This window comes from Peromyscus californicus, unplaced genomic scaffold (genome assembly GCF_007827085.1).
Source record: "Peromyscus californicus insignis strain IS unplaced genomic scaffold, ASM782708v3 Scaffold_8__1_contigs__length_139910024, whole genome shotgun sequence".
Classification (NCBI taxonomy): Eukaryota; Metazoa; Chordata; class Mammalia; order Rodentia; family Cricetidae; genus Peromyscus; species Peromyscus californicus.
The window spans coordinates 17151725-17177115 of NW_026294606.1; the positions used below are offsets into that span (position 1 = coordinate 17151725).

The window sequence follows — 25391 nt, forward strand, 5'->3', positions numbered from 1 at the left end:
GGAAATGGAATGAATAAAAAATATAGTCAAACGTATACATATATATGCTCTCAAAATACAAATATAGCATCTTAACTATAATATCAAGGTATATGAGAGTCAATTGTAACATAGTGATTATCAGTTTCTTGTCTTGTTGCCGTGACAACACCTGGCAAGGCAATCTAAGGAAGGAAGAGTTCCTTTTCAGTCAAGGTTGATGATGCAGTCTATCACGACTGGGACCACACAATGGCCGAGCATGAGGCATATCGTCACATGGTCACATTGCTTCTGCAGTCAGGAGGCAGAGGGAGATGAATGCTGGTGCTCAGTTGATTTCTCCTTTCTTTTTCTTTAATCCAGGACTGTAGTGTGAGGGATGGTGCCACCCACATTTACAACACAGACACCTGCACGCATCTGCATAGACATACCTGGAGGGACGTCTTCCAGGAGGTTCAAAATCCAGTCCTGTTAACAATGATGATGAGCCATCGCATGGCGTGTGTTTTAATTTGTAACTGTTCTCAAAGAGCAGCATTAAAAGACAAGAAAACTTCTTAGGCTGGAAGGAAACATTACACAGTAGAGCAGTGGTTCTCAACCACTCAAGACCATTTAGGGCTCAAACAACCCTTTCACAGGGGTCACCTAAGACCATCAGAAAACACAGATATTTATTATGATTCATAACAGTAGAAAATCTACAGTTGTGGAGTAGTGATGAAAATAATTTTATGGTTGGGGGTCACCACAACATGAGGAACTACATTTTTTTTTTTTTTTTTTTTTTTTTTTTTTGGTTTTTCGAGACAAGGTTTCTCTGTGTAGCTTTGCTCCTTTCCTGGATCTCACTCTGTAGACCAGGCTGGCCTCGAACTCACAAAGATCCGCCTGCCTCTGCCTCCCAAGTGCTGGGATTAAAGGCATGCGCCACCACCGCCCGGCTGAGGAACTACATTAAAGGGTTGCAGCATTAGGAAGGTTGAGAATCACTGCTCTAGATACTTGTGTTTAGAGAGCAGTGAAGAGTACATTAATTAGTCACCAATAGGTATCTAGTGCATCCTCAAATTTCTGAAAATTATAAAGAAAAAAATTTTAAACATCTTGATTATTGGGGGGTCCACTTTATCTTGGAAGCACATTAAATGTGGTTGTTTCTAAGTATTAAATCAATGCCAGGTGGTTGAGTTCCATTGAATGCATCTAAGATGAAATATACAAATATATGAAGGCCTTATAAAGTCTTTTCAGAATTAGGAAATATCTCAGAAGCTCCAAATGTGCATTATGGTGATATTTTGTTTGTGCTCTAACAAATAAAGCTTGCCTGGAGACCAGAGTGCAGAGCTAGCTACTAGAAGCCAGGTAGTGGTGGTACACACCTTTAATCCCAGCACTTGGGATCAAATGCCTTTGATCCCAGCACTTGGGAGGCACATGTTAATCCCAGCACTTGGGAGGAGGAAACAGGAAGTGATATGGCTGGGTGAAAAGAGGAAGTGATAAGACAGGGTAGAGACAAGAGCTCGCCCCTTTCAGTCTGAGGATTCCTAGAGGTAAGAATCTTTCCGGTGGCTGACAGCTCTGCTTCTCTGATCTTTCAGCTTTCACCCTGATATCTGAATCTGGGTTTTTATTATTAAGACCAACTAGAATTTGTGCTACAGTGCACAGCACCATCATCTATAGACCACACAGCATCTTGTACTCTTAGGGAAGTAGTGGGACATGTTAAAAGTAGTACGCATCCTTGATGAAGGTGCTAACTTCTCTGGATGACAGCTCTATTTCTATTTAAAGAGGGTAATGGTTGCCTCTTTAGGGATCTGTAGCTTTTTTCCCTTTGTGAATAAGTGTTTTGCCTGAATATACATCTGTGTACCACATGCATGCCTGGTGCCCATAGAGGCCAGAAAGGCATCAGATCCCCTGGAACCAGAGTTACAAATGATTGTGAGCTGCCATGTGGGTGCTGGAAATCAAACTCAGGTCCTCTGGAGGAGCAGCCAATGTTCTTAATTGCTGTTTCTCTAGCACCTAAAGATACTTCTTAATGCATATAAAGTACCTCAATAAATGGTAAATAATTGTGCTATGGCAAGAATATTTAAGTTTTATATGACCTCTCAAGATTGAATTCAATCCTTTTAATGCCACATATCAATAAGTATTTTATAACTAGTAAGAAAAATATTAAACACCAGGACCTCAGGTCCATTACTACCCTATTGAACTCATATATAAATTCATTTCAAGTGAACAATCTGGAAGATAAAGATTTTGAAGGATAGAAACATAAGGAATGGACTTTTAAAGGACAGGCCTCAATGAGGTAGAGGTCCAAAGGAAAGAAACAAGGATTATTTCTATGATTTCAGACTAAAAACCCTGTCCTAAAAGGTAGTCATTATCCTCTTTATTTAGAGCTGTGATTCAGAGAAGTTAGCATCTTCATCAAGGATGCACACCACTTCCTGACGAGTGCAGGGTGCTGGATGACCTATAGACGATTGCATTGCATGTATTTGGGGCTATCTGAGGTACAGCATAATTCTGAAAAGTCATTATAAAGTATCCATGTTTTTATAATTCAACTTACACACACTTAATGTCCACATCAACTGTCCAAGATTGATGTAATGCTAAGACAACTACCATATTTAAAGGGACTTAAAGAAGCTGAAGGCTACCCACCCTTGAGTGATTTGCAGGTTCACAAAGCCTTGCTCTTTCTACACCCTATCTTACTCTCTTGCCCATCTTTATTCATCTGTCTTGAGGTACCCTTTGTCTTCTGCCAGCCAGTTCAAGTAGTCCCCACCCAAGATAATGGAAGTCCTAGGGTGTTAGTTTCAAGTAGCTTGGTGCCTTTGTAAATGACCTACATTTGCTATGTTGAGTTTCATTGGAAATCTAGTGAGATTAGCAACCTACTCGACAGCTGTTGCTACCCTGTGGAATTCATATATAAATTCATCTCAGGTATACAAAAATCCTCATTACTTTGAGAACTGGAAAGATGTAAAACTTAATGCCTAGTCTCAAAGATTGGATTATGGCAATGAGCACTTTGGTATTCATCTGTAGAAAAGAATGATTAAAATCGGGATGAATTCTGAAGTGCCCTTCCAGCTTTAATACCTGTGACTCTGTTATTTCTACATCCTTGAATCATTGAATAATTAACATGGCACAGTGAAACAAGACAAATGATGCAGCCTGCGTAGGGCTATTCTCTTTGTGACCAAAGGTACTTCTTAGAATATTGAGTTAAAAATGCAACTGCATTCTGCAACCTATACAATTGTGTTCTAATTGATGGGAGGGGAAAAAATGTCAATCCAAAGTGCCAGCCATTCCTCTGTGAGCTAGCGTGGCAGAAAGAGAATGTGTGGGGTCAGTGAAGCATCGAGTTACAGACTAAATTAAAGGTCTGCAGAATGGTGGTAGGGTCTAATCATCCACAGTCGGAGGCTGCCAGAACTGGATCTACCGTTACTCTCAAGACTTGCAGAAGGCTGTGCACACAGCTGGCCAGGGGCTTTAAACATCTTTTTCTCTTCTTTCAAGGACTTCTAGTTCCAAATAGATCTTTATGGAATTATTTTCTTGAAGCTCTTAGTTCTGTCAAATTAAAATTTCCATGAAAAGTGATCAAAACCTAGTGCTTAAATGTCCCACCACAGAGAAAAATATTGTGGTTTTGGGTTCATATTAAAAACATGTGTTACATATATAATTATGGAAGTCTCAGAACTAATGTGTACAACATACATAAAACCTTTGGGGAATAACTTTTGCCTCACCAGTAGAACTTGTAGCTTAATACTATGCTCTGTCTATAACCATGCCATCAAAGGAGCGCTTTGCAAAGGCCAGCTAGCAATGGGCATTTCTGCATGTGCCGCAATCAGCCCTCAAACAAGGATCTACGGGAATAAAGTGAGGTCAGTTTTGAAATTTACGGCATTTTCAGGACTTGGTTGGGCTGAATCATGTGCATCTGCACTAGTTTTCCTTAGGGAAAGTTAATTTTAGAAAGGAGAGAAATTTTGCCAGGAAAACAATCACATTGGCTCAATAACTAGACAGCGTCGTTTCTCAAATGTTCAAAAGGCTTCACGGCTTCACAGTCTCTAGTCTGTCCTTAATATTCTTGAAAGCAGGTACCAAGCATCATCCCTATTTCACCATATCTCGTTCTATGAAAAGAAATAAGTGCTTTAATATCGTATCTATTTGACAATATGTTAATTAGCCATTCCCTCAGCTCTTCAGAAGACACAAATAATCTCTCTTTCCCCTGATAGTTAGCCTCTGGTGACTTCACAGGTACTTAGAACGGCTCAGATACATAGAAGGATGCATGAAAATTAGCTGATGTGCATCTGTGACAACATGCAAAGTTTACAGGACAGTCAGAGTAGAAGACCTGGGCTCACATAATCGGGAACATTAGCAGGATTTGGATCACTTTACACGATCGTTCCTTCTTTTGTTGCCTGGCAATTGGTCTGTCTGAGTCTTTTGCCTTTAAGTGAGCAACAAGTGAACCAGCCAAAGGCCTGCATTCCATCCTTAACAAAAATGAAGGGACAGTCAGAGGAAGATTTTCTGATTCCCTGCAGGATAGACCTCCGCCCTTTTCAGCACGGAGTATTTATGAGGAAATGATTACATTTTAAAAACGAGACATTTTAAATCTGGTCTCTTAGAAGTATGGCATTTTCCCCTAATCCTGTATCTGAGTTTCTGAATAGCTGCCCCTTCCCCAAACTGCCATCCCAGAAGTGATGGCACCGCATCAAACCATCAGCTTTGGAGAACGGGGCTTTCTCCCACATGGGTCTTCTACTTTCAGGAGGAGAATCGATGACGAGGAGCGCACTCACTTCTGGCAGGATTTTTAGATATAAAGCACATTTACATACACAACAGCCTCTCCCTCTGCCTCTCCCTCAGTTCCTCCCCCTCTCCCTCCAGATCTGAATCAAGATTGTAGGGTGGGGCCTGAGGGTTTTTTTTTTTTTTTTTTTCATGCTCCTGGATAAGAGATAGCGCTTCAAGGTCGAATAAACTTGTAGCAGTTGCTGTAGCCTTGAAAACATTGTTTAAACTGGGAAAGGGGGGTAGGGTAGAGACTGGGGGATCCCAACTTGACGTTCAGTGGAGACACAAAGATAAGGTGGTACGTTGCAATGACCTGATTCGAGAGTTGATATTCTTTCCAAAGTAAAGACAGTAATGAAAGGCTAGGGTAGGTTATGGAAGGTGAGGAATTGCAGTATTTCAGACGCCAAATTATTTCCAGACCTTAGGGGCAATTAATGCATCTGTGTATCACACACCTGGAGAGGGTGGAAGAACTCATGCCACCCACTCGCTCTCAGCACCCAGCGTCTGGGGTGCCAGATTCCTGGAGCGGTCCTGGGAAAGAAGTGAAAGTGAGGGGTGGTTCAGAGAGGAGGCAAAGGTCCCATGGGCCGCGGAACAGAAACCCAGAACGCTCCCTTGCCAGTCACCCAGCACAGGGCGTCAGCTTGGCGGGAGGACCCTGGGGAAGGGCAAAGGAAGAAGGTGAAGAGGTGGCAGCCCCAGGGAGGTAGGAACGCACCCGGCACGCTTGGGCTCGCAGCTCCTGGGTTGCAAGGAGCCACTGCTTACCTTAAGGTCTGAGCCACAGCCTGAGACTCCCGGAGGGGCTGGGTTGTCAGTGTCTCCAGCCAGCGGCTTCTGGCATCAAAGGCTTTCCGATCTCCTAGCTACCATCCCGGAGCTCGCTTCTGTGGCCTGCGGCCCTTGCACCTCGCTCCCTCGGCCGGCCGCAGGCGTCCGCCGAGCCGCTCCCCCGCTGTTTATTCCGGGAGCCAGGCCCCTCTCCACCGCCTCCCTGCCTCCAGCGCGCGCGCACACCTCCCCCGGAGGCGCACTCCTCAGCAGGCAGGCAGCGCGAGTGGTCCAGGAAATCCGGACGCCGGGCAACTTCAGAAAATCCGTTTAAAATCCTTCATCTTCGCGACAAGGTTCAAGGAACTGTTTACCTCCGTCTCCCGCCTCCACTGAGTGTCTTCACCCCAGTTCCCAACGCTTGGTATTCTCCGTAAGCACTGTTCTGAGGCATCTACATTTTTCCAAAATAAACCTATCATTGTTTTTAAAATGTAGGCATCCCCTCTCTTTAAACTTAGGGTGCTGGGAGTTTGACTGGGTCTCAGGAGGGATATATTCAGCTGCACAAGTCAGGGCAAGTCTCCTTAGCCAGTACTATAGATGCATGCCACCTGTCAGGGCCAGGAGCGCAGGATGGAGCCCTTAATTACTCTCTGGTTTTGGTTACGGAGTCTGTCCCATCCTCCTCTGACCCAGGAAAGACCCAGTTCTGAGGCTCCAATTCCAGGGAGAAGCAGATGGCTATACTCAAGGAAGAGAGTTCTAACGGAGGACGAACTCGCCATGAGTACAGCCTACTTAATAATACAGCAGATGAGAAAGGATGGGAAACAGTCCAAGAAACATCACCTCTCACTAACGTGAGAGAGCCGAAAGTGACGTAAGCCCAGGGGGAGGTGGAAGGCGAGCTGTCAAATGGTATTTTAGTCATTTATTCACCTATCAGTATAATGCATATTTATGGAATAAGTTATTCATAGTCATGTTGTAACTTCAAGGCTGACCAGAATTAACTTGGTAACCAGTTTATACCAATGCCCTGGAATATACAGATGTCTATTGAAAGAGACTCCACATTAATTCCTTATCATTTCTAAATTTGTCAAATAACTTTCTAATCTTAGGGCTTTAAAAGGAGGCAGTTACTAGAACTGTCAGATTTCTATATTGAGCAGGAGGTAGATACTGGGAGATGAAATCATCAAACAAGTCATTGCAATTAGTTCTGGAGACTGAAGAGCTTATAAAGCATCTTTGCGGACAGGATGTGAAGGGGACTAGCCGATGAGTCAAGCAGCTCTTCAATGCAGGTGCTATGACGAAGAACGCCCACAGAGGGCAGTATGACGGAGACCGAAGGGTCAGTGCAATTGGGCTGCAACAGTAGACAGAACAGACAGAAGGGAGAGTAACAAGAAGAGAAAGCCAAAAGGAAAAAATAACTTGGCAACTTAAAGAACTTAAAGTTCATCTCTTGGAGGTGAGAATACAAATGGTTGGGGAGAGCGGACTCAAGGCCAGAAGCGATCAGCAGAGAACAGATCATGCAGCGTTCCTGGGCCATGTTTTTAAAAACTGCACTTTATTTCACAGATAAGGACGGGGCACCGACATATTAGCACAGGAATGTGATGTCAGATTTTTATTTGAGAAAAACTACTGGCTGTGGGCAGAGAATGAATAAAAGGAGAGGTGGAGGAGTACAGAAAGAATCCAGAAGAGTGCTACAAGGGACATTTAAAGCAGCAAATACCGACATACAAATCCTCCTGCCTTTGACGAATCCAGTTTCAGTCCCATGAAACATCCTCAGAGAGGTAAGCCTTTCCTGGGAGGAAAGCATGGAGGGAGAAGGCTCAGGTGGGAAAGAATCATGAAATGACAAAGGTAGACAGAAATTAGAGAGAACATAGCCCTTTAAAACTAAGTGTCTTATTTATATAGTGATCAGCTCACTAGCTCAGGGATAAAAAGGGATGTTAGTGGGGACCAGAGAAATAGCTCAACAGGTAATGGTGCTTACAGTCAAGTTTGATAGCCTGAGTATGATTCTCCAACCCCACGTTAGGAGTGAATACTCCTCCAAGTTTTCCTTTGACTGGCATACATGTGCACACACACAATAAATAAAACGTAATCATCTTTTAAAGGGTTGATTTGTAACTGATCGGTGGAATAAGTTACAAGGAAATTTGACACACAGAGTCACTTTGAGATTATATGTGTGCATATATATGTGTGTATATGTGCATATATGTATATATATATGTATATATATATATAGACTATGGTGCTTTGAAAGAAAATGGCCCCCAAAGGGAGTGGCGCTTTGAAGAGATATGGCCTTGTTGGAGTAGGTGTGGCCTTGTTGGAGGAAGTGTGTCACTGTGGGGATGGTTTTGAGGTCTCCTTTGCTCAGGCTATGCCCAATATATTAGACAGCTCACTTCCCGTTGTCTGTGAATCAAGATGTAGAACTCTCAGCTCCTTCTCCAGCACCGTGTCTGCCTAAATTCCTCCATTTCCCACCATGATGATAAGGAACTAAACCTCTGAAACTTAAGCCACTCCCTTAAATGTTTTCTTTATAAGAGTAGCCGTGGTCATGGGGTCTCTTCACAGCAATAGAAACCCTAACTAAGACATGGGCTATAGATGTATATTTATGGAATATCTTAATATATATGGAATATGAATAGCTCAGTATCTTAAAGGTGTTTAAGATCCCCAGAACAACTAAAAATGTGAATGTCTCAGTCCTTTTTATAAAGTAGTATAGTATTTGCATATAACCCATTCATCTCCAACCCTATACTTTTTTTTTTTTTTTTTGCTATTATTGTTTGTTTGGGGGACAGGGTCTAGCTATGTAGGAACTGCTGATCCTCCTGCCTCCATATCCAAGGTGGCAACATTACACACGTGTACCACCATGTCCAGTTCCAACCCTTTAAATCATCTTTAAATCATCTCTAAATGACTTGAGGTAAACAGAGGTACACTCTGTTATTTGGGGAATAGTATACACATGCTCACTACAAAGGCTACCATCATAGCTTAAGCACATTTTTAACCTTTTTATTTGTGTGTGTATGTATGTATGTGAACATGCCATGGCATGAGTGTGGAGATCAGAAGACAAGTTGTGGGAGTTAGTTCTCTTATTTCACCATGCGGGTTCTGGGAACCAAACTCGGGTCATCAGGCATGGGAGCAAGTGCCTTAACCTGCCGAGACATCTCACTAGCCCTTAACTACATTTTTGGTTCATGGCTGGGTTGAATCCCTGAATGTAAAACCTGTGGGTATAGAACCCATGCATGTGTAGAGACAACTGTGGGTGCATGTACATACATGCACCCAGACACAGACATACACATGCACATGTGTATGGTGCATATATGGAGAGACAGTGAGAAAGGTTTGGTATACTCACTGAAAGGGATGGACTCATATGCCAATAAGTCCTACAGTCCACTATCTCCAAGTTGAAGACCAAGAAAACTTGATAGAATTAAAAGCCCTGAGAGCCAGAAAGGATAGCAAAATGTCTAGGACTCAGGACTACTAAGGACAGGAGATGGGTGGTTCAGTTTACAGCGTGAACACAGCCTTACTTCCCCTTTTGATTCCATTCAGGCCCTCGGTGGATTGGTATCTTACATTTACATTGAAGAGAATCATCTGTTTTCCAATGAAAATACTAATCTCTGGTTGAAGCACCCTCACCAACATACCTAGAAGCAATGTTTAACTTTATATCTGAGCACCTCATAAAATTAAATATTGCCTTGTCTCAACCATCTTTCATCTTTCATCCCTGTAGTCTAGGATTCCTCTACTTAATGATAGAAAATATGCCCTACACTCCCTAACTTTATGTTTCAGATGCTATGATCAAGTAGACTCAGTCATTATGTCTCTCGATTTCATATTCAAAAAGAAACTAAGTAACCTAACTGAAGTCAGAGTTGATATAAAACTGCCTACAAACTTCTTCCTCTAACCATACCAGAGAGTAAATGTGGGATAAAGATAGAAGGTGCTGTTTTAGATAAGTGTTCCCCAAAAGCCCATGTGGTGTGTGTTTGGCCACCAGTCTTTGGCACTCAATAGTGCCAAACTGGTGATACTGTGGGAAGTCGGACCTAGTGGAAGCCAAGTCACTGGGTTGTAGTGATATTTTTTTGTGCACCCCAATAAAGCTTATCTGGGGACCAGAGGAAAAAGCCAGCCACTATATTAAATATAGAGGTCAGGCAGTGGTAGCACACCCCTTTAATCCTAGCATTTGGGAGGCAGAGATTCATCCTGATCTCTGTGAGTTCAAGGCCACACTGGGAACAGAGCCAGGCGTGGTGGCACATGTCTTTAATCCCAGCACTAGTTAACCATAGAGGTCTGGAGGTCTGTACAGACAGACAGGAAGTGATAGAGCTGGGCAGAAAGAGGAAAGTGATGTAGCTAGGCGGAGTGAGGAAGTAAGATGGCAGGGCACAGAAATGTACATAGGTGTGAGTATACAGGAAGTGGCTCTCTCTTGGGCTGAGGATTTCCTAGTAGTAAGAACATGGCTGGCTTCTTTCTGCATCTCTGATCTTTCATCTTTCACCCCAATATCTGGCTCTGGGTTTTTTATTAATAAGACCGTTTAGCAATTCATCTTACACTGGGTACATGCCCTTGAAGGGGATATTTGGACCTCAGCCTCTCTGCTTCCTGGGTACCATGAGATGAATGCTTCTTTTTCACCATGCCCCTATTCTGATGACCTGCTTCACCACGAGTCCAAAAAAAAAAAAAACATGGATGAAAATCTCCAAAACTGTGAGCAAAAATAAGCCTTCTAAAAACTCATTTATCGCCGGGCGGTGGTGGCGCACGCCTTTAATCCCAGCACTCAGGAGGCAGAGCCAGGCGGATCTCTGTGAGTTTGAGGCCAGCCTGGGCTACCAAGTGAGTTCCAGGAAAAGGCGCAAAGCTACACAGAGAAACCCTGTCTCGAAAAAAAAAAAAAAAAAAAAAAAAAAAAACAAAAAAAAAAACACCTCATTTATCACCAGGAGGGGTGACACAGGCCTTTAATCCCAACACTTGGGAAGCAGAAGCAGGCAGATCTCTGTGAATTTGAGGCCAGCCTGGTCTACAAAGAGTTCTAGGACAGCCAGGGCTGTTACACAGAGAAAGTCTGTCTCAAAAAAGAACTCATTTATCTCTGGTATTTGTTACAGTCAGAAAGCTGACCACCACAGAGAAGCATTTCAGGAGACTGAGGAGACAGGGCAGTTTTTCAACAAAGTGTACTCTAGAAAGACAACTCATTAGATGTTTACCATAAAGACAAAGATGTAAATAATTAAAATGTAATTTCACAAGGAATAATAAAAATATGGAGATACTAGATGAGCACAGTGTAGGCAGGAAGGGAAGGTGTTTTGGCTACAGAGACTTGAGGGATGCTTCCCTAGGAAAAACAGTGCTTGGATCTTAAGGATCTGCTGGTTAGCTATGTAGCTAGTCTGAGAGACTGACAGGACTATTCCTTGTTTGGTGGACTCACTTTTTGGTAATCCAGAGAAAAGATAAAGTTTCAGGGAGAGAGACCAGTAAAGAAACGCTCAACAGTTTAATTAAGATCGATGATATGGCCCGAAAGAAAACAGAATGGACGTGAGAGCTGTTTAGAGGTGTAGAAGCCAAATGACCCAAGGAGTTGAAAAGTGGGAAAGGTCAAGTCTCAGCAACATGGTGGACAACAGTGAGATTAAGCGAACCAGTAAAAAAGGGAGAGATTTGCTAGAGAAGAGGGCTCCCCTCTAATGTTGAACTTCAGATGCTGATGAGTCACAGAGGAAAGCAGCCAATAGGCATTGTATGTTAATATGAGACCAGAACAGAGGAAGTTGCTGCAGTGGTTTGAAATAAAATGACCCCCATACAGAGTGGCGCTTGTTGGAGGGAATGTGGGGGTGGGCTTTGAGGTTTCTTTTGCTCAAGCTTCCCTCCGTGACTGTCAGTTGACTTCCTGTTGCCTACAAGATGTTGGACACTCAGCTATTTCTCCAGCACCAGGTCTGCCTGCACACCGCCATACTCCCTGCCATGATGATAATGGACTGAACCTCTGAAACTGTAAGCTGCACCTCAATTGAACGTTTTTCTTTATAAGACTTGTGGTCATGGTGTCTTTTCACAGCAATAGTAAACCCTAACTAAGCCAGTTGCTATATTGACTTAGACTAAAACTCTAGAGTCCTTCGTTTTTACAGGCAAGGATAAGATAAGCCAAGAGTACCATGTATCAGGAAAGAACTAAGTGCCTATGTTGGATACCTGAATAACACTGAGTGGTCACCAAGCTAAGGAGTTGGATACCTGAATAACACTGAGTGGTCACCAAGCTAAGGAGTTGGAGACCTGAATAACACTGAATGGTCACCAAGCTAAGGATAGCTACCCAAGGAAAAGAGCCAATAGAAATGAATATCATGTAGAAGAAAAACAATTTATATGGGGGTGATAAACGCTGTCAAAGCTGAACAGAAAATCAGTAATATGCTGGCCTTGGTAGTCACACCTGTAATTCCAGCACTGGGGGAGCTGAGGAAGGAGAGTCAAGAGTTAGAGGCTAGCCCAGACTATACAGTTAGACTATCTCAAAGAAAAAGAAAGTAGGGCTGGAGAGATGGCTCAGAGGTTAAGAGCACTGCTTGCTCTTCCAAAGGTCCTGAGTTCAATTCCCAGCAACCACATGGTGGCTCACAACCATCTGTAATGAGATCTGGCGCCCTCTTCTGGCCTGCAGGGATATGTGCAGACAGAACACTGTATACATAATAAATAAATAAATCTTTAAAAAAAAAAGAGCCGGGCGGTGGTGGCGCACGCCTTTAATCCCAGCACTCGGGAGGCAGAGCCAGGTGGATCTCTGTGAGTTCGAGGCCAGCCTGGTCTCCAAAGCGAGTTCCAGGAAAGGCGCAAAGCTGCACAGAGAAACCCTGTCTCGAAAAACCAAAAAAAAAAAAAGAAAAAGAAAGTAGCACACAATAGTTCTTTCCTACTTAAAAAAAGAGGGAGGGGGAGGAGAAAGGGAGGGAAAAGGAGGGGAGGAGGGGAGAGGAGGCGAGGGGGAAGCGAAGGGAAAGCAGAGGAAGGGGAAGGGAAGGGGAAAGTAAGTTGTATTCCAGAACTGAAGACGAGGAGGGCTCTTGCCTGGGTCTGGAGCTTGTTATCCTTAGAAGGGGCCATGCTGGTGAAGCAGTAGAATTGCACTACATCAATCTCAACCCCTTTGGTGTTTTGTAACAGGTATCTCTGTTGTCTGTGGATGTTCTGGGCATTGCATATTTAACAGCCTTCTTGGCCTCATCTCCCCAGCTAGCAATAGCACCTCTCCCCAGTTCTGAAAGCCCAAACTACCTCCTGACATTAGTGATGGCTCCCCTCTCCCTTCTGTGCTCTCCCTGATGGCCATGTGGTGAGCAGCTTTGAACACATGTTCACACTGTGACATGTTGCCCGACTACAGGCCTAAAAGCAGCAGGGAAGCCAACCAATCACAGACTTGGTACCTCTGAAACCTTGGGCCAAAATACCCCTCTTTTCTTTTTTCTTTTTTTTTTTTTTTTTTTTTTTTTGTTTGTTTGTTTGTTTTTCGAGACAGGGTTTCTCTGTGTAGCTTTGCGCCTTTCCTGGAACTCACTTGGTAGCCCAGGCTGGCCTCGAACTCACAGAGATCCGCCTGGCTCTGCCTCCCGAGTGCTGGGATTAAAGGCGTGCGCCACCACCGCCCGGCTCCTCTTTTCTTTTTATAAGCCGATTACGTCAAGTGTGTGTGATGGTGACAAAACATTGACAAACACACATGCAGATGGAAGAGAGACATGCTAAGCATTTTCCAAATCATATTGGGAGGTAGGTGCTAACACCTAACTGGCTTATTTTTCTTTTCATTATTTGAAGATATTTGCTTATTTTTTAAAGTGTCTTTGGGATAGGTACTCACTGAAATCTCTAATTCTAAAGAATAAATAGAAACTAAAAATGCTTTATTTATAGAAGCAGAGATCCAAAATAATATTTATAGGGCTATCTTAGCATTCGATATATTGCTCTAGTAAAATAACATTATTTTGACAGTCCTGGGGTAAGGATTTCTAACCAGCTTATATTGGAAAACGTTTTTCTTACTTTGATGTTATGACTTGGCCCACAGTAATGACATCCCATGTACTGGATGTCAGTCCACAGACAGAAAAGCCTTCTCCTTATAAAGATGCGCTTATGTTATGGTAAGCAAGCAAATAAAATATATCCAAGTTCTGTTGTTTCTCTGTTCCTTCAGTTTTCTTTTACTAACTGTGTGTTTTGTCACTGAGAAAAGAGAGTATAAGAAAGCAGGCTTTGATCTCGGCTCATCCTGGGGGCCAGTCTGCCGTGAGGAAAGACCTGCTGGAAGCAGTTAAGGAAGCTGGTCACATTGTGTCCGCAGTCAAGAGGAATGATGAATGCTGGAGTGTTTAACTCAACTTTCTCCTTTTTTTTTTTCAGTCTAGGACCTCAGCCCAGGGAATGGTGCCACCTATGTTAAAGTGAGTCTTTCCACTTCAATGAACCTAATCTAAAAAACTGCTCAGAGACTAATTAATAATCCAGATAATCCTTCACAGGCATGACAAAGGTGACCTGAGATTCCGTCAAGTTGACAATCAGTATTAACCATTACCACTCCACCCCTTGTCAACTTGACACCCAAGCATATCACTTTTAAGCCATAACCTCCCACCCCATGTCCCCACAGGCTCATGGCCATCTCATACTGCAAAATGCATTTCATCCAACTTCACAAGCCTCCAGTTTTTAACAATGCCCATATTGTTTGTAAGTCCAGTTTCAGTTTCATCAGAGACACCAGGCACTCTCTTAACTGTAAGTGCCTATTAAAAAAAAAAAAGTTAAACATACTTCCAATATACAACAGTACAGAGTAAACACTCTCATTCCCAAAAGAGAGAAATGGTAGAGGAGCCAGGAAAGAATGAACCAAAGTGAGACCAGAAGGCAAACATCAAATCCGGAAACTCCATGTCCAGTGGCCATGTCAGAGGAGCAGTGGGTGGCAGTTGAGGTCCAGGGTGTCAGCCCACTGGGAGGTGCCCCCCCATCTCGGCTGGGCGGGGCCTCAGGACCACAGACCCCAGGATGTCATTTGACCTGTGGATTGTTATTGTGAGGATGGCTTCCTCCCTAAATTGTACTGTCTGATCGATAGTGGTGGTGTTGGCTTATGCAGAGTTTTGCTGAGTGAAGGTGGATACAGGGAGGTGCTACACAGCTGGTGTTAAACAGTGGGAAAGAGACCTTGATGGGTTGGAGCCCAGGGGCCACAGGGAAGGTGAGAGAGCCACACCATATAGCACTCACATAGAGGGTTTTATTGGGGGAAGGGAAGAAGGGGTGCAGAGTGGACCTCTGCAGATAAGAGAAGAAGAGAGGAAGAGAGAAGAAGAGAAGAGGAGATGGGGGAAGGAAGAAGAAGAGGGGGTGCAGATGCGGCCTCATGGGAAGAGACAGGAGGGGTTTGCTTTAAAGGGGGCTTAGCACATGTGTATAGAGACTACATGCACACAGATTATGTAGTGACTTATGGCCTTAGGACCCTGGGCTGTCTAGTACAGATGCTGGAATGCTAACAACTGGAGCCTATGAGTTTCACTTAGGGAGCTGCATGGATGGCAGCTCAAGTTGATGATTAGGAGTAACAGTTGAGTCCCAGGAGCCTGGCTGGCTCAAATTCCTTTCATCTTAATGTTGAAAGACACAGTCACAGATTTTGGTGTGCATCATTAGCTAAAACAAAGCCTTATAATATCTTCAGGTTAAATGAGATGTTTTGATAATAGCCTTAAGATGAACAACCCCAGAAAACAATCTGAAGAACACAAGAACACATAGCTGAGGTCAAAAATACAAAGCAGCCCAACCGTTACTGCCTGGCGTATTTTCTTGCTAGGGTTGGTTGATGATCAAAGGTGATGATTAATTCCTTGTACCCATTCCTGACCTCAGTCTCCTAATATAAAGAACTATTGAGGGGTGGGTATGCACCCTAAAGATCTAAAGTACAGCTGACTGATTTTTTTTTTATGTATACAAGTTTAGGTTTGTGGTTTTTTAAGACTGTAGGGGGTAGACAATAGAATGGACCACTGTTTTTTAGAAGTACTTTGACCTTGAAGAATCCTTGTGGAAAACAGTGATTGTTTTGCTGAATGGGCTTTGCAGCCATCCCATGACTTTGGTCACAAGACACCTCAGGCACACCTGAGGCTCTTGTATTATTGTGTATTGCACACGATACATAAAAAAGGAGTAGAGTCATGGAGGCATGTGATGCTCTCCTTCAGTAAGACATGTAAATTAAGATTAGGGACCTTGGTAATAGGAAATACTTTATGTAACAATCAGTAAATATGCCTCCTACGGCTGTTCGGGTCTGGTCCAGTTCAGTCCATCAGAAGAGGCTGGACCTTCCTGCTGGCACATAGGCCTTAAAATTTCATCTTGGAGTTCCTTTTTTCTTCAACTGATAATGAAAGAATACAGAAAGAACACGGAAGAATAGATAATAAAGAAGGAAATCATGAAGAGATAATGTGTCTTTTCCCCTAACCCTCTCAGACAGAAAAGTCTTAGTATGTGCCGACGCCATGGATTGCTTTCGAGCCCTGTGGCGCTGGAGGTTGGCCCTTCAGGCAGCGATACTCCATAGCATTTTAGGAGATGAAATCTAGGGTCTGCACAGCTTGGGTAGCTCAGCCCTTCCAGCTCTGCTGCCACAGCATTCATAGCCTTTCCCTTGGGCCAGCCTCACTCTATACCTGTAACTTTCCTCAGTGGATCTGCCAAAGTTCTGGTGTCCCAACACCCTGTGGCTTCATCTTCGAGGAGTAGCCTGTCACGGTCTTCTTGAAGGACTGCAACCCTGCCACATATTGCCTGGTCTCCGTAGCTCTCAAAACCATGGTGCAAGACTCCATAACCTTTCAATCTTGGATCTTTCATGCCTGCAAAACCAGTACCATGTAGACAACACTAAAGTTTTTGCTGCCAGCTAAGGATGGAGCCTGGTCTCACTGAACCACAATTACAGGAGCCACTGTGTGCTTACCCAGAGTAAATTTACTTCACCAGACAGCAGCTTTCCCAGATCAGTGAACACCAGCATTCAAGTTGGAACCTTTGATGGGTGGAGTCTAGGCCTCAGGACTCCTTTCCTATGGGCCCATTGTGAAGTTGATGGTTTCTCTTTAACAATTATAATTACAGCCTGTTTTTAATACAGGTCTTGACTGCAACTTTAACCTTATTTGTCTCCTCTTCTTGACAATCTACACATTTTTAAAATGTCTGTCTTTGTTAATCTTTTTCACTGTAGACCTGGTGAGAGCAGTAGTACCCATGTCAGAAAGTGAATACTATCCTGCCATGACATTTTCTCTGCCAGACACATTAGTCCATTACTGTTCAATTCTGCTTCCTTCAAGTTCTCAAGACATGGGAAGAACGAAGTCATATTTTTGCCAGAATATAATTGGAACCCGGTTCCTCTTAAGAATCCATTTCCCTCTGAAACCTCGTGAGCCAGGTCTCAGCACTCTTCATTTCTCTCAGCTTTCTGCTTTTCCTCTAGAATGGTCCATTAAGCTGTGCTTACAGCATTTGAGGGCTTTTCTAACCCAAAGGTCCGAACTCTTCGACATTCCTCCTGCAACCAGTTCTTTAGAATGCCTATGAAATGCATGGTCAGGTCTACCACAGCAACAGGCACATTTCTCAGTACCCATTGTCTGTATTAACTACGTGTCTCAGGGCTCTAACAAAACACCTCAGGAAAGCAACTTAAGGAAAACAAGCTTTATTTTGGATCACAGTCCAAGATACAGTCCAGAAGGGTTGGGAAATCTCAGCCATCGGGTTCTGAGGCACCTGGTTACACTGTATCCACAACTAAGCAGAGAATTGTGAATTCTTGCTCTCAACTCAACTCACTTTCTCAGTTACATTCAGTTAGGGCTCAAGTCATGGACCAGTGCTGCCCACAGTTAGGGTCAATCCAATCCAGATACCTCATAGGCATGCCCAGAGGCTACCTTAATCTAAATAATATCCCACAGACATGAGGCTTGCCTTCTAGGTGATTGATTCTAGAAGACAATATCAACAGTCACATATGGGAAACAGCCAATATATTAATTAAACCAAATCCAGCATGGTGGCACATTCCTGTAATTCCAACATTTGGGAGTCAGAGGCTGGAGAATTTCATGTTCAAGGCAAGCTAGGGATACAAAGTGAATCCCTCAAGATCTATTAATGGCATGTGCTATAAATGATAAACTTGACTCCCAAGGGTAAAAGCTTAGTAGCACTCATCCACTGTTCTCCAAGAAGTCTTGGTCTCAGTACCATCTCCCTTGTATAATCAACTGCACATCTTGAGTCATCCTCTCTGGCCATTGGCAAGCTAGAACAGTCGGCTAGCATCAACCAGTGGGATGCTGCTGCATTCACAGTCTAAACCATCATCTTCAATTACCAAGATGTGTATTTTGCCTAACTCTTTCCACTAAAATAGAGTAGCATATCTTGTTTTTAGAAGAAACAAATGTGTCACTATATTTACATTTCTGACCACGTTTAAAAAAGAACTGCTCATCATCTTGTTCAAAGCATGATAACCCACTGAGTTAATTTTGTTGAACAATCTTTAAATAGCATCCAGACAACAGACTTGGGCCACTGTCTAAGAACTAAAACGGGGTACAATGTAATTAAGTGTTCTCAGACTGTCAGGTCCCCATGCCAACACTGGAAGAATAAAAGCATGGGCATGGTCTCTGCCTACAAAGCTTACAGTGTGGGAGAGATATGTGTGTGTAGGTTTGATAAATGTCTGAGAAGCGCTGATATGGATATGTAATGGATGCGAAGACTTACCAAAGGCAAAATGAAAATTTAAGAACATTTTAACAATTGCCCAAATAAAGCTAACAGATATATTCAACTACATCATCGGTTCATCTCTATTGTATCATGTAAGATTGCAATTATTGTCCCTTTCTATGGCAGAAGGAGCAGTATTCACCAACTATTCCCTACATGCTCCCACATTGACTATCCCTGGAGCTGGGTGTAATCTCCTGACTGACCACTAGCCAGGTTTACAAAGGAGCAGCAGGTGTGACTTCTCTTGCTCTTCCCCCACTATCTTGAACATAAAGGAGCCATGCTGAGATGGCAGATCTTTAAGATCAAAGTATCCTGTAGCAATGAATAAATTTCATGAATGATAGCCCTAGAGAGCTGCCTGAACAGACCAGAGTTTTATAGAGCAAAAATAAACCTTGACTGTCCGGCAACTGAAATAGCTGGTTGTATCTCGAATAGCACAGCTTTCAGTCACATTATAGAAAAGACATTCTAGATCCTCATTGTGAAAGTTTATTTTGGCTTGCATTCATTCATTAGGCAAACACTACCTACTAAGGCAAGGCTTTTTGCACTGAGGATAGAGTGATGTATAAGGTAAAGAAAATCTGCAGCATCCGGGAGGTACATTTTATTTATTGATTGATTTATTAATTATTATTAATAATTTTTTTGGTTTTTCGAGACAGGTTTTTGTAGCCTGAAGGTTTCTCCGGTCCCATGGTCCCACAGCCGCTTATAATCATTCAGAGGCTTAATATTATTTACAAACTGTATGGCCTATGGCAGGCTTCTTGCTAGCTAGCTCTTTCATCTTAAATTAACCCATTTCTATTGATCTGTTTTGCCACATGGCCATAGTGTTACCGGTCTGCTGGCATCTTGTTGCTCCTTGGGTGGCAGCTAGCGGCTCCTTTTCCTCCCCTTACTCTCCTCTCACTCTCTCTCTTGGATTTTCCCACCTGGCTCCATCTTGCCCTGCCATTGGCCAATGCAGCTTTATTTATTAATCATTCAGAGCAACACATATTCACAGCACACAGAAAGACATCCCACAGCAGGGTTTCTCTGTGTAGCCTTGGCTGTCCTGAACTGTAGACCAGGCTAGTCTCGAACTCACAGAGAACCTGCCTCTGCCTCCCGTGTACTGGGAATAAAGGCGTGTGCCACCACCCCCCAGCTGGGAGACAGGCGTAAAACAGAATTTGCAGATGCTAATAAAAAATGTAATTGAAGAAAAAGAAAGATCTCACTAATCCTGCCCCCTTCTAAGTTTACTCTTGTCCTTACTTACCTCTCTTCTTACTGAGAGTCTATAGTCCACTGTATTCACTATCTGTACACATCCTCAGCTCAATCGACCTTTGCCCTTCTCTCTAGCTATTTGCTTAGAAAAGTTCCAACCTACTTAAATATTTTCTGTCCCTCTCTCTCCCTTCCTGCCATCTTCATACCTCCTACTAGGTATCCAGACATAGGAAGAACAATAAAGTCAAACTCATTGATGTCATAACCACTAATCTCAATGACTCCTTGCAAAACTAGTTCAATTTCCAATCTTCCTCAAATCTCAGCAGCCTTCTCTGGAACTCACTCACTGTCAATGACTTTATACTTAAATTTACCAAGAAACTTACAGGAAACAGAACTTCTAAAACTTTCACTATATCTGCCACCCTGAATTTGAACGCATAGCTTCTGAATTCCGCTACTGTTGCTATGGTTTCAATGTATGGCCCAAATTTCATGTGTTGAAAACATATTAGGATTAGAAAAGGCTTTAAGAGTGATCTGACCTAGCAAACCCGTTTTCTCTCTTTCTCTCTCTCTCTCCCTCTCTCCCTCTCCCCATATGATGTACTCGGCTGTACTGACATAGCAGTGAGGCCTTTCACAGTTGCTGACATCATGCTTTTGGACTTCTCATTTTCCAGAACCATAAACTAATAAGCCTCTATTGCTCGTCAATTACCTAGAACAAAGATTGAGATATACGTAGGAGCTGTCCGTACTAAGGACAACTCTTCTGCTTGTGTACCAGATCCCACATCCTCTCATCTTCAGTGGCAGAGTTGGACTGGTGCCACTTAGATCCATCCCCAGCTGTAAAGCTGTGCTCAGTGGACACATTCATCTGTCACCTCCTCCAGGACGTATACAGTCGTTATCATTCCCCCCTGAACTCATGCCCTTCCTGGAAGCAGCCTGTATGCAAGGACTGAGTGATTTGGGGGCCAGCACTGAGGACCTCTGGAGAGCAGTACTCACTCCAGAGCTCCAGGGTTTGCTGACGATTGGTGGGATCAGCTCCATCCTTCCTCTGTCCCAGCTGGCTTCCTTCTCCTTCCTCTCACAGGCCTTGAATCCTTAAAAAAATGTTAGTGCTCCAGATTCTGTTTCTGCTCATAGAGAACTCAAGCTGCCAAACCTACTGTAGTGGTTCTAGGGGCTGCCCCTCCTTTCCTTTGCATCATCAATTGTATCCTTTACCAATTCAATCTGATCGATCACAGTACAGTCACAGCTTCCTCCTTCAAAGGCAGAGTCCCTTTGAATTACTGCTCTCCCAGAGCCACTGTGACGCCAAATTCCTTCGATGTGTCCGAATTTGCTTTTTGTCCATTTGGCTCTTTATCCTCACTCCTGGTACTTTTTTTTTTGGTGGGGGTGTGTGTGTCAGTTTTTCAAGACAGGGTTTCTCTGTTTAACAGTCCTGGCTGTCTTGGAACTCACTCTGTAGACCAGGCTAGCTTCAAACTCATAGAGATCCACCTGCCTCTGCCTCCCAAGTGCTGGAATTAAAGGTGTGCACCACCACGGCTTGGCTCCCTCCTGGTACCTTATACCCACTACGTAAAAGATATAGCTCAGCGGGGCCATTGGGACTGTTGTTATATCCCAGTCAGTTCTCTGTTCACATCTCACCCAGTTGGTCACTCTCTCCTTGGAAGACACTATTTGTGAAGAAGTCACTTGGCTTCTGGGACACAGCTTTGATTCTCCTCCACCGCTAGCTACTGTTACTCTACAGCTACTTAGCCTGCTTGCCTTCCTCTCTTGAACCCATAAACCCAGGAGTATCCAGAGTTCAGTCTTGGAACTACCTCTCCTTGCTACTTAGATTAATTTCTCGTCACTACCTTTATTATTCCTGTTTGTGACCTCATCCAGTGCCAGGGCTTTAGACACCAACTACACGTTGACAACTGCTAAGTCACTATCTTGAGCTACGGCTTCTTCCCTCGAATGCTAGACACTCATGTCCAACTGTTTATTGGGGATTTCCATTTTGATGACCACAAATCTCAATCCTAACATAGCTGAAACAAAGTAAATTCAGACCTCCCACAAGCTCCTCCCTAAAAAATAAACTAAAGACGTTTGCCCATCCCATTTCCTTAAGTCTTCCTCATCCCAATAGGTCCTCTGTGCTTACAGTGGTTTGAACCAAAACCCAGTAATCATTCATTTCTTATTCTCATTTCCCACACCCAGTAATTTAATTTCCCAGAGTATACCTCATCTCTCTGCTCTCATTTTGAGTTCTTTTTTCAAATGTCATTTTATCAACAAAACCTCCCTTAATCGTTGAACTTTTAAAAGAAAAGCCCACCCGCCCTGCCGATACTCCATGTCTCCTTTTAATTGCTCTGTCACTACCGTACAATGTATGTGTGTGCGCTCACTGTCCCACCTACAGTCTACTTCAAGATGGTAGGCACCTAGCCCTACTCCAGCCTCTAGTGACGGACAGAGGATTTAATACTTACAAATGAATGAATGAGAATCGTGTCAAAACAGGGATGGTCTTGAGGAAGGAAAACTACTTGAGCAGAAATAAGTGATGGGAAAGAGCAAGTTAACTGAAGACTAATAGGAAAGACCGGCCCCAGCAGTGGAAGCATAAAGCTTTACTGTGTAACGCCCAGAGGGTAGGAATGACGGTCTTGGGTAAGGTAGGAACATGAGTAAGTCTTGTGTGACTAAAGAGCCAACCATGTCAGAGAACTATCAGACAGAGGGTCAGCAGCTGGAGTATGTAGCACCGTACATATTATGGTAAGAAATTCTGAAGTTATTCCAAGTATGATGGGGCCATCAGAGGTTTTAAGTAAGGGAGTGTCAAATTAAATAGAATTGCTTTGGCTGGGGTGTGACTAGTGGGAGGAGGCAAATTAGTATTTGGAAGGGCAGACCAGGGGCTGGCTATGCGGCAATCCAAACTAAAGAGGAGAGTGCGTGGGATGTGAGCAGAATCAGTGGAATGGTAACTGACCTAAGATCTCATGAAAGCAGAAATAACAAGACTTTGCTTATGTTTCAAAAAGGGACACAAAAGAAAAACAAAGTATGATTTATGTCCTGCAACTTGGAGTCCATTACCACAAATGTAACTAATCGTATTTCCACCAAGTTTACCGGATTAAAAAAAAAGGACCAGTTGGGCAGCTCGTGTTCTCGGGGTAGAGAGAAAATGAAGACAATTTCACGTAGGAGAGCACATGACTTAATGCTGAGTTTTTGAAGTGTGGAATCTAAAAGGTAGGTGGGGTTTACCTAGAATTTTTGACCGGAGGGTGTGGACTGGACAAATACCGTATTTGCATGATAGGACAGACCAAAGGGGAGAGAAAGGGAGAGAATGAATTTGCCTTACATTCACGTGTATGAAACCTATTTATGTCGCTGGTGGTGTGAGCACTTAACTAACGCAGTGGGTCCGTGCCACCGTGCCACGGCGACGCGAATCCTCACAAGTAGGTCACATTTGGGAGCCTTCCTCTAGAACGATCTCTAGGAGGCAAACCGGATGCCTCCCGGTCAACCCCTTCCTCGTCTGTAAAAAGAGACTTCTGTGCCACCTCCAGCCACCACCCCACTCCGCGGCCCAGGACCGCCGGTCATCTTCTCGGTCATCTTCTCCCAGAACGGCCGCGGGGGGGGGAGACAAGGAGCTCGCAGGCCCCCTAGCGTCCGACCGTTCCGCGCACACGCTCGCCACCCGCCAGGCCGAGCTCCTACCCGGCCCGCCACCGGACCTGGTCCTCCTGCCGCAATGAGACCCTCGCGGCCCCGCCCGGGCTGCCCGCCGGAGACGCGGCCGCCGCCGCCCCGCCCTCCCGCCGCCGCCGCCCCGCCCTCCCGCCGCCGCCGCCCCGCCCCCCGCCCGCCCGCCCGCGCGCGCCAACTCCCAGCGCCGCGCGCTGATTGGCCGGCGCATTCCCGCTCTGCTTCCCGAACCGCCATTTTGAAAATCTTGTTGATTCTGTAAGAGCGGAGCGAGCGAGCGCGCGGCGCGAGAACCTCGGCCCGCGCGCCTTCTCCTCCTCAGCCGCGGCCTCCTCGTGCGCACCCGCGGTGAGGACGGCATCGGGGAGGCGCGGCCGCCGACCCCCGTGGCGTGGCGGTGCAGCGGCGGGGAGGGACGCGGCCATTCGCCCGGCGGCCCGACGCGGGGGAGGGGACGCGCGGCGAGGCGAGGCCAGGCTTGGCCGGACTGGCCTGGCCCGGGCCCGGGGCGGCGCAGGCCGGACGGGAGCGCGCGTGCGCGCGCGCGCGCGGCGGGCGGGGGGAAGGCGGGGGAGGGCGGCGCGTTTTCCCGCCTCGGGCATCCCCGGGGAGGCGGGTGGAGTGACAGACCGGAGTCGGCGACTTGGAAGGGAGCTTCCCCCTGGGCAGTCGCCACGGTCGCGCGGTGCGAGCGAGCGAGCGAGGGAACCGAAGCGTGCGCCTTCCTCCCCGCCCGCAGGCCCCCAGCATGTCGGCGGCGGCGGCCCCCGCTGCAGAGGGAGAGGACGCCCCGGCGCAGCCCGCGTCCGAGAAGGAGCCCGAAATGCCGGGCGCCAGGGACGAGAGTGAGGAGGAGGAGGAGGAGGAAGAGGACGACGACGAGGACGAGGAGGAAGAAAAAGGTGGGCAGGGACGCGCATCCCTCACGGGTGAATTTTTCTCATCAAAAGTTTTTTTTTTCTCCCCCCCTTCCTCCCTTGGGAATGATTTTGCTTTTTTGGCGCTTACGGGCATCAAGTCGGAGTGGTTGATTTCACGCGATTGATATCGTGTATATTTGCTAACGATCAGTGGCAGAGAATCTGGGTTTTTGTTTGTTTGTTTGTTTGTTTGAGTATCTGCCAGGGTTTCGATGCGAGTGTAGCTGAATTTTCGCGGTGTGCCATCAGAACACTTCGTCATCCGGCAGGAAGTTTGTAAGTCTGAGATCTGCCTTGTGCACCGATGCTGTGTTGCTAGCGAGTGTTTTAACTGTGCTCATTTCATTCTGCAGCGTTTGCCTTTTGAAGTTACCCTAAGGTCCGTAAGGTAACCTAACACCACAGGTATTTTTGCTAATCCTGGAAATGTTTTCCTATCTTCCACTGTATGTATCTGCTGATTTTTAAGTAAGGGTTCTTGTGGGAGCGTTTTCTTTGCCTAGGAATCACCCGTGAAAGCTGCTGCTGTTGGAGAAAGTAGTTTAAAACGAGAAAACTGAACTGAAAGTTAAAGCGAACCCACAGCTGTCTCGGTTTTGGAGCTAATTCTGCTCAAAGGAAGGTGATAATAGTCATCATATTTGACTAGAGGCTGAACTGTGAAGCCAACCTAGAGACGTGCAGGAGGAGTATTTTGTCAGTTATCCAGGGTGCTTGGTGCTGTCCCTATACAGGTACACCAGTTTCCCCCGAGACATTCTCAGCTATTGGAAAATCCAAGGCACAGTCATTCACAGCTTTCAGTACTAGTCC

General features: G+C 44.9%; 2 protein-coding genes across 3 annotated transcripts in view; one reads left to right on the forward strand and one right to left on the reverse strand.

Annotated features, from left to right (window-relative positions):
- Positions 1 to 6401, reverse strand: part of Rnf144b (ring finger protein 144B) — a 166031-nt gene extending 159630 nt beyond the window's left edge. The window contains exon 1 of the mRNA XM_052728228.1: positions 5653 to 6401. The gene's annotated coding sequence lies outside the window, so the exon portion shown is untranslated. The remainder of the gene's footprint in view (positions 1 to 5652) is intronic.
- A 17470-nt stretch (positions 6402 to 23871) lies between these two features.
- Positions 23872 to 25391, forward strand: part of Dek (DEK proto-oncogene) — a 44257-nt gene continuing 42737 nt past the window's right edge. For both annotated transcript variants that reach the window (XR_008215637.1, XM_052727215.1), the window contains exons 1-2: positions 23872 to 24006; positions 24398 to 24560. Coding sequence is in view for 1 of the 2 variants with exons in the window: in XM_052727215.1 (XP_052583175.1) it covers positions 24407 to 24560 (154 nt within the window). In the remaining variant the exon portion in view is untranslated. The remainder of the gene's footprint in view (positions 24007 to 24397; positions 24561 to 25391) is intronic.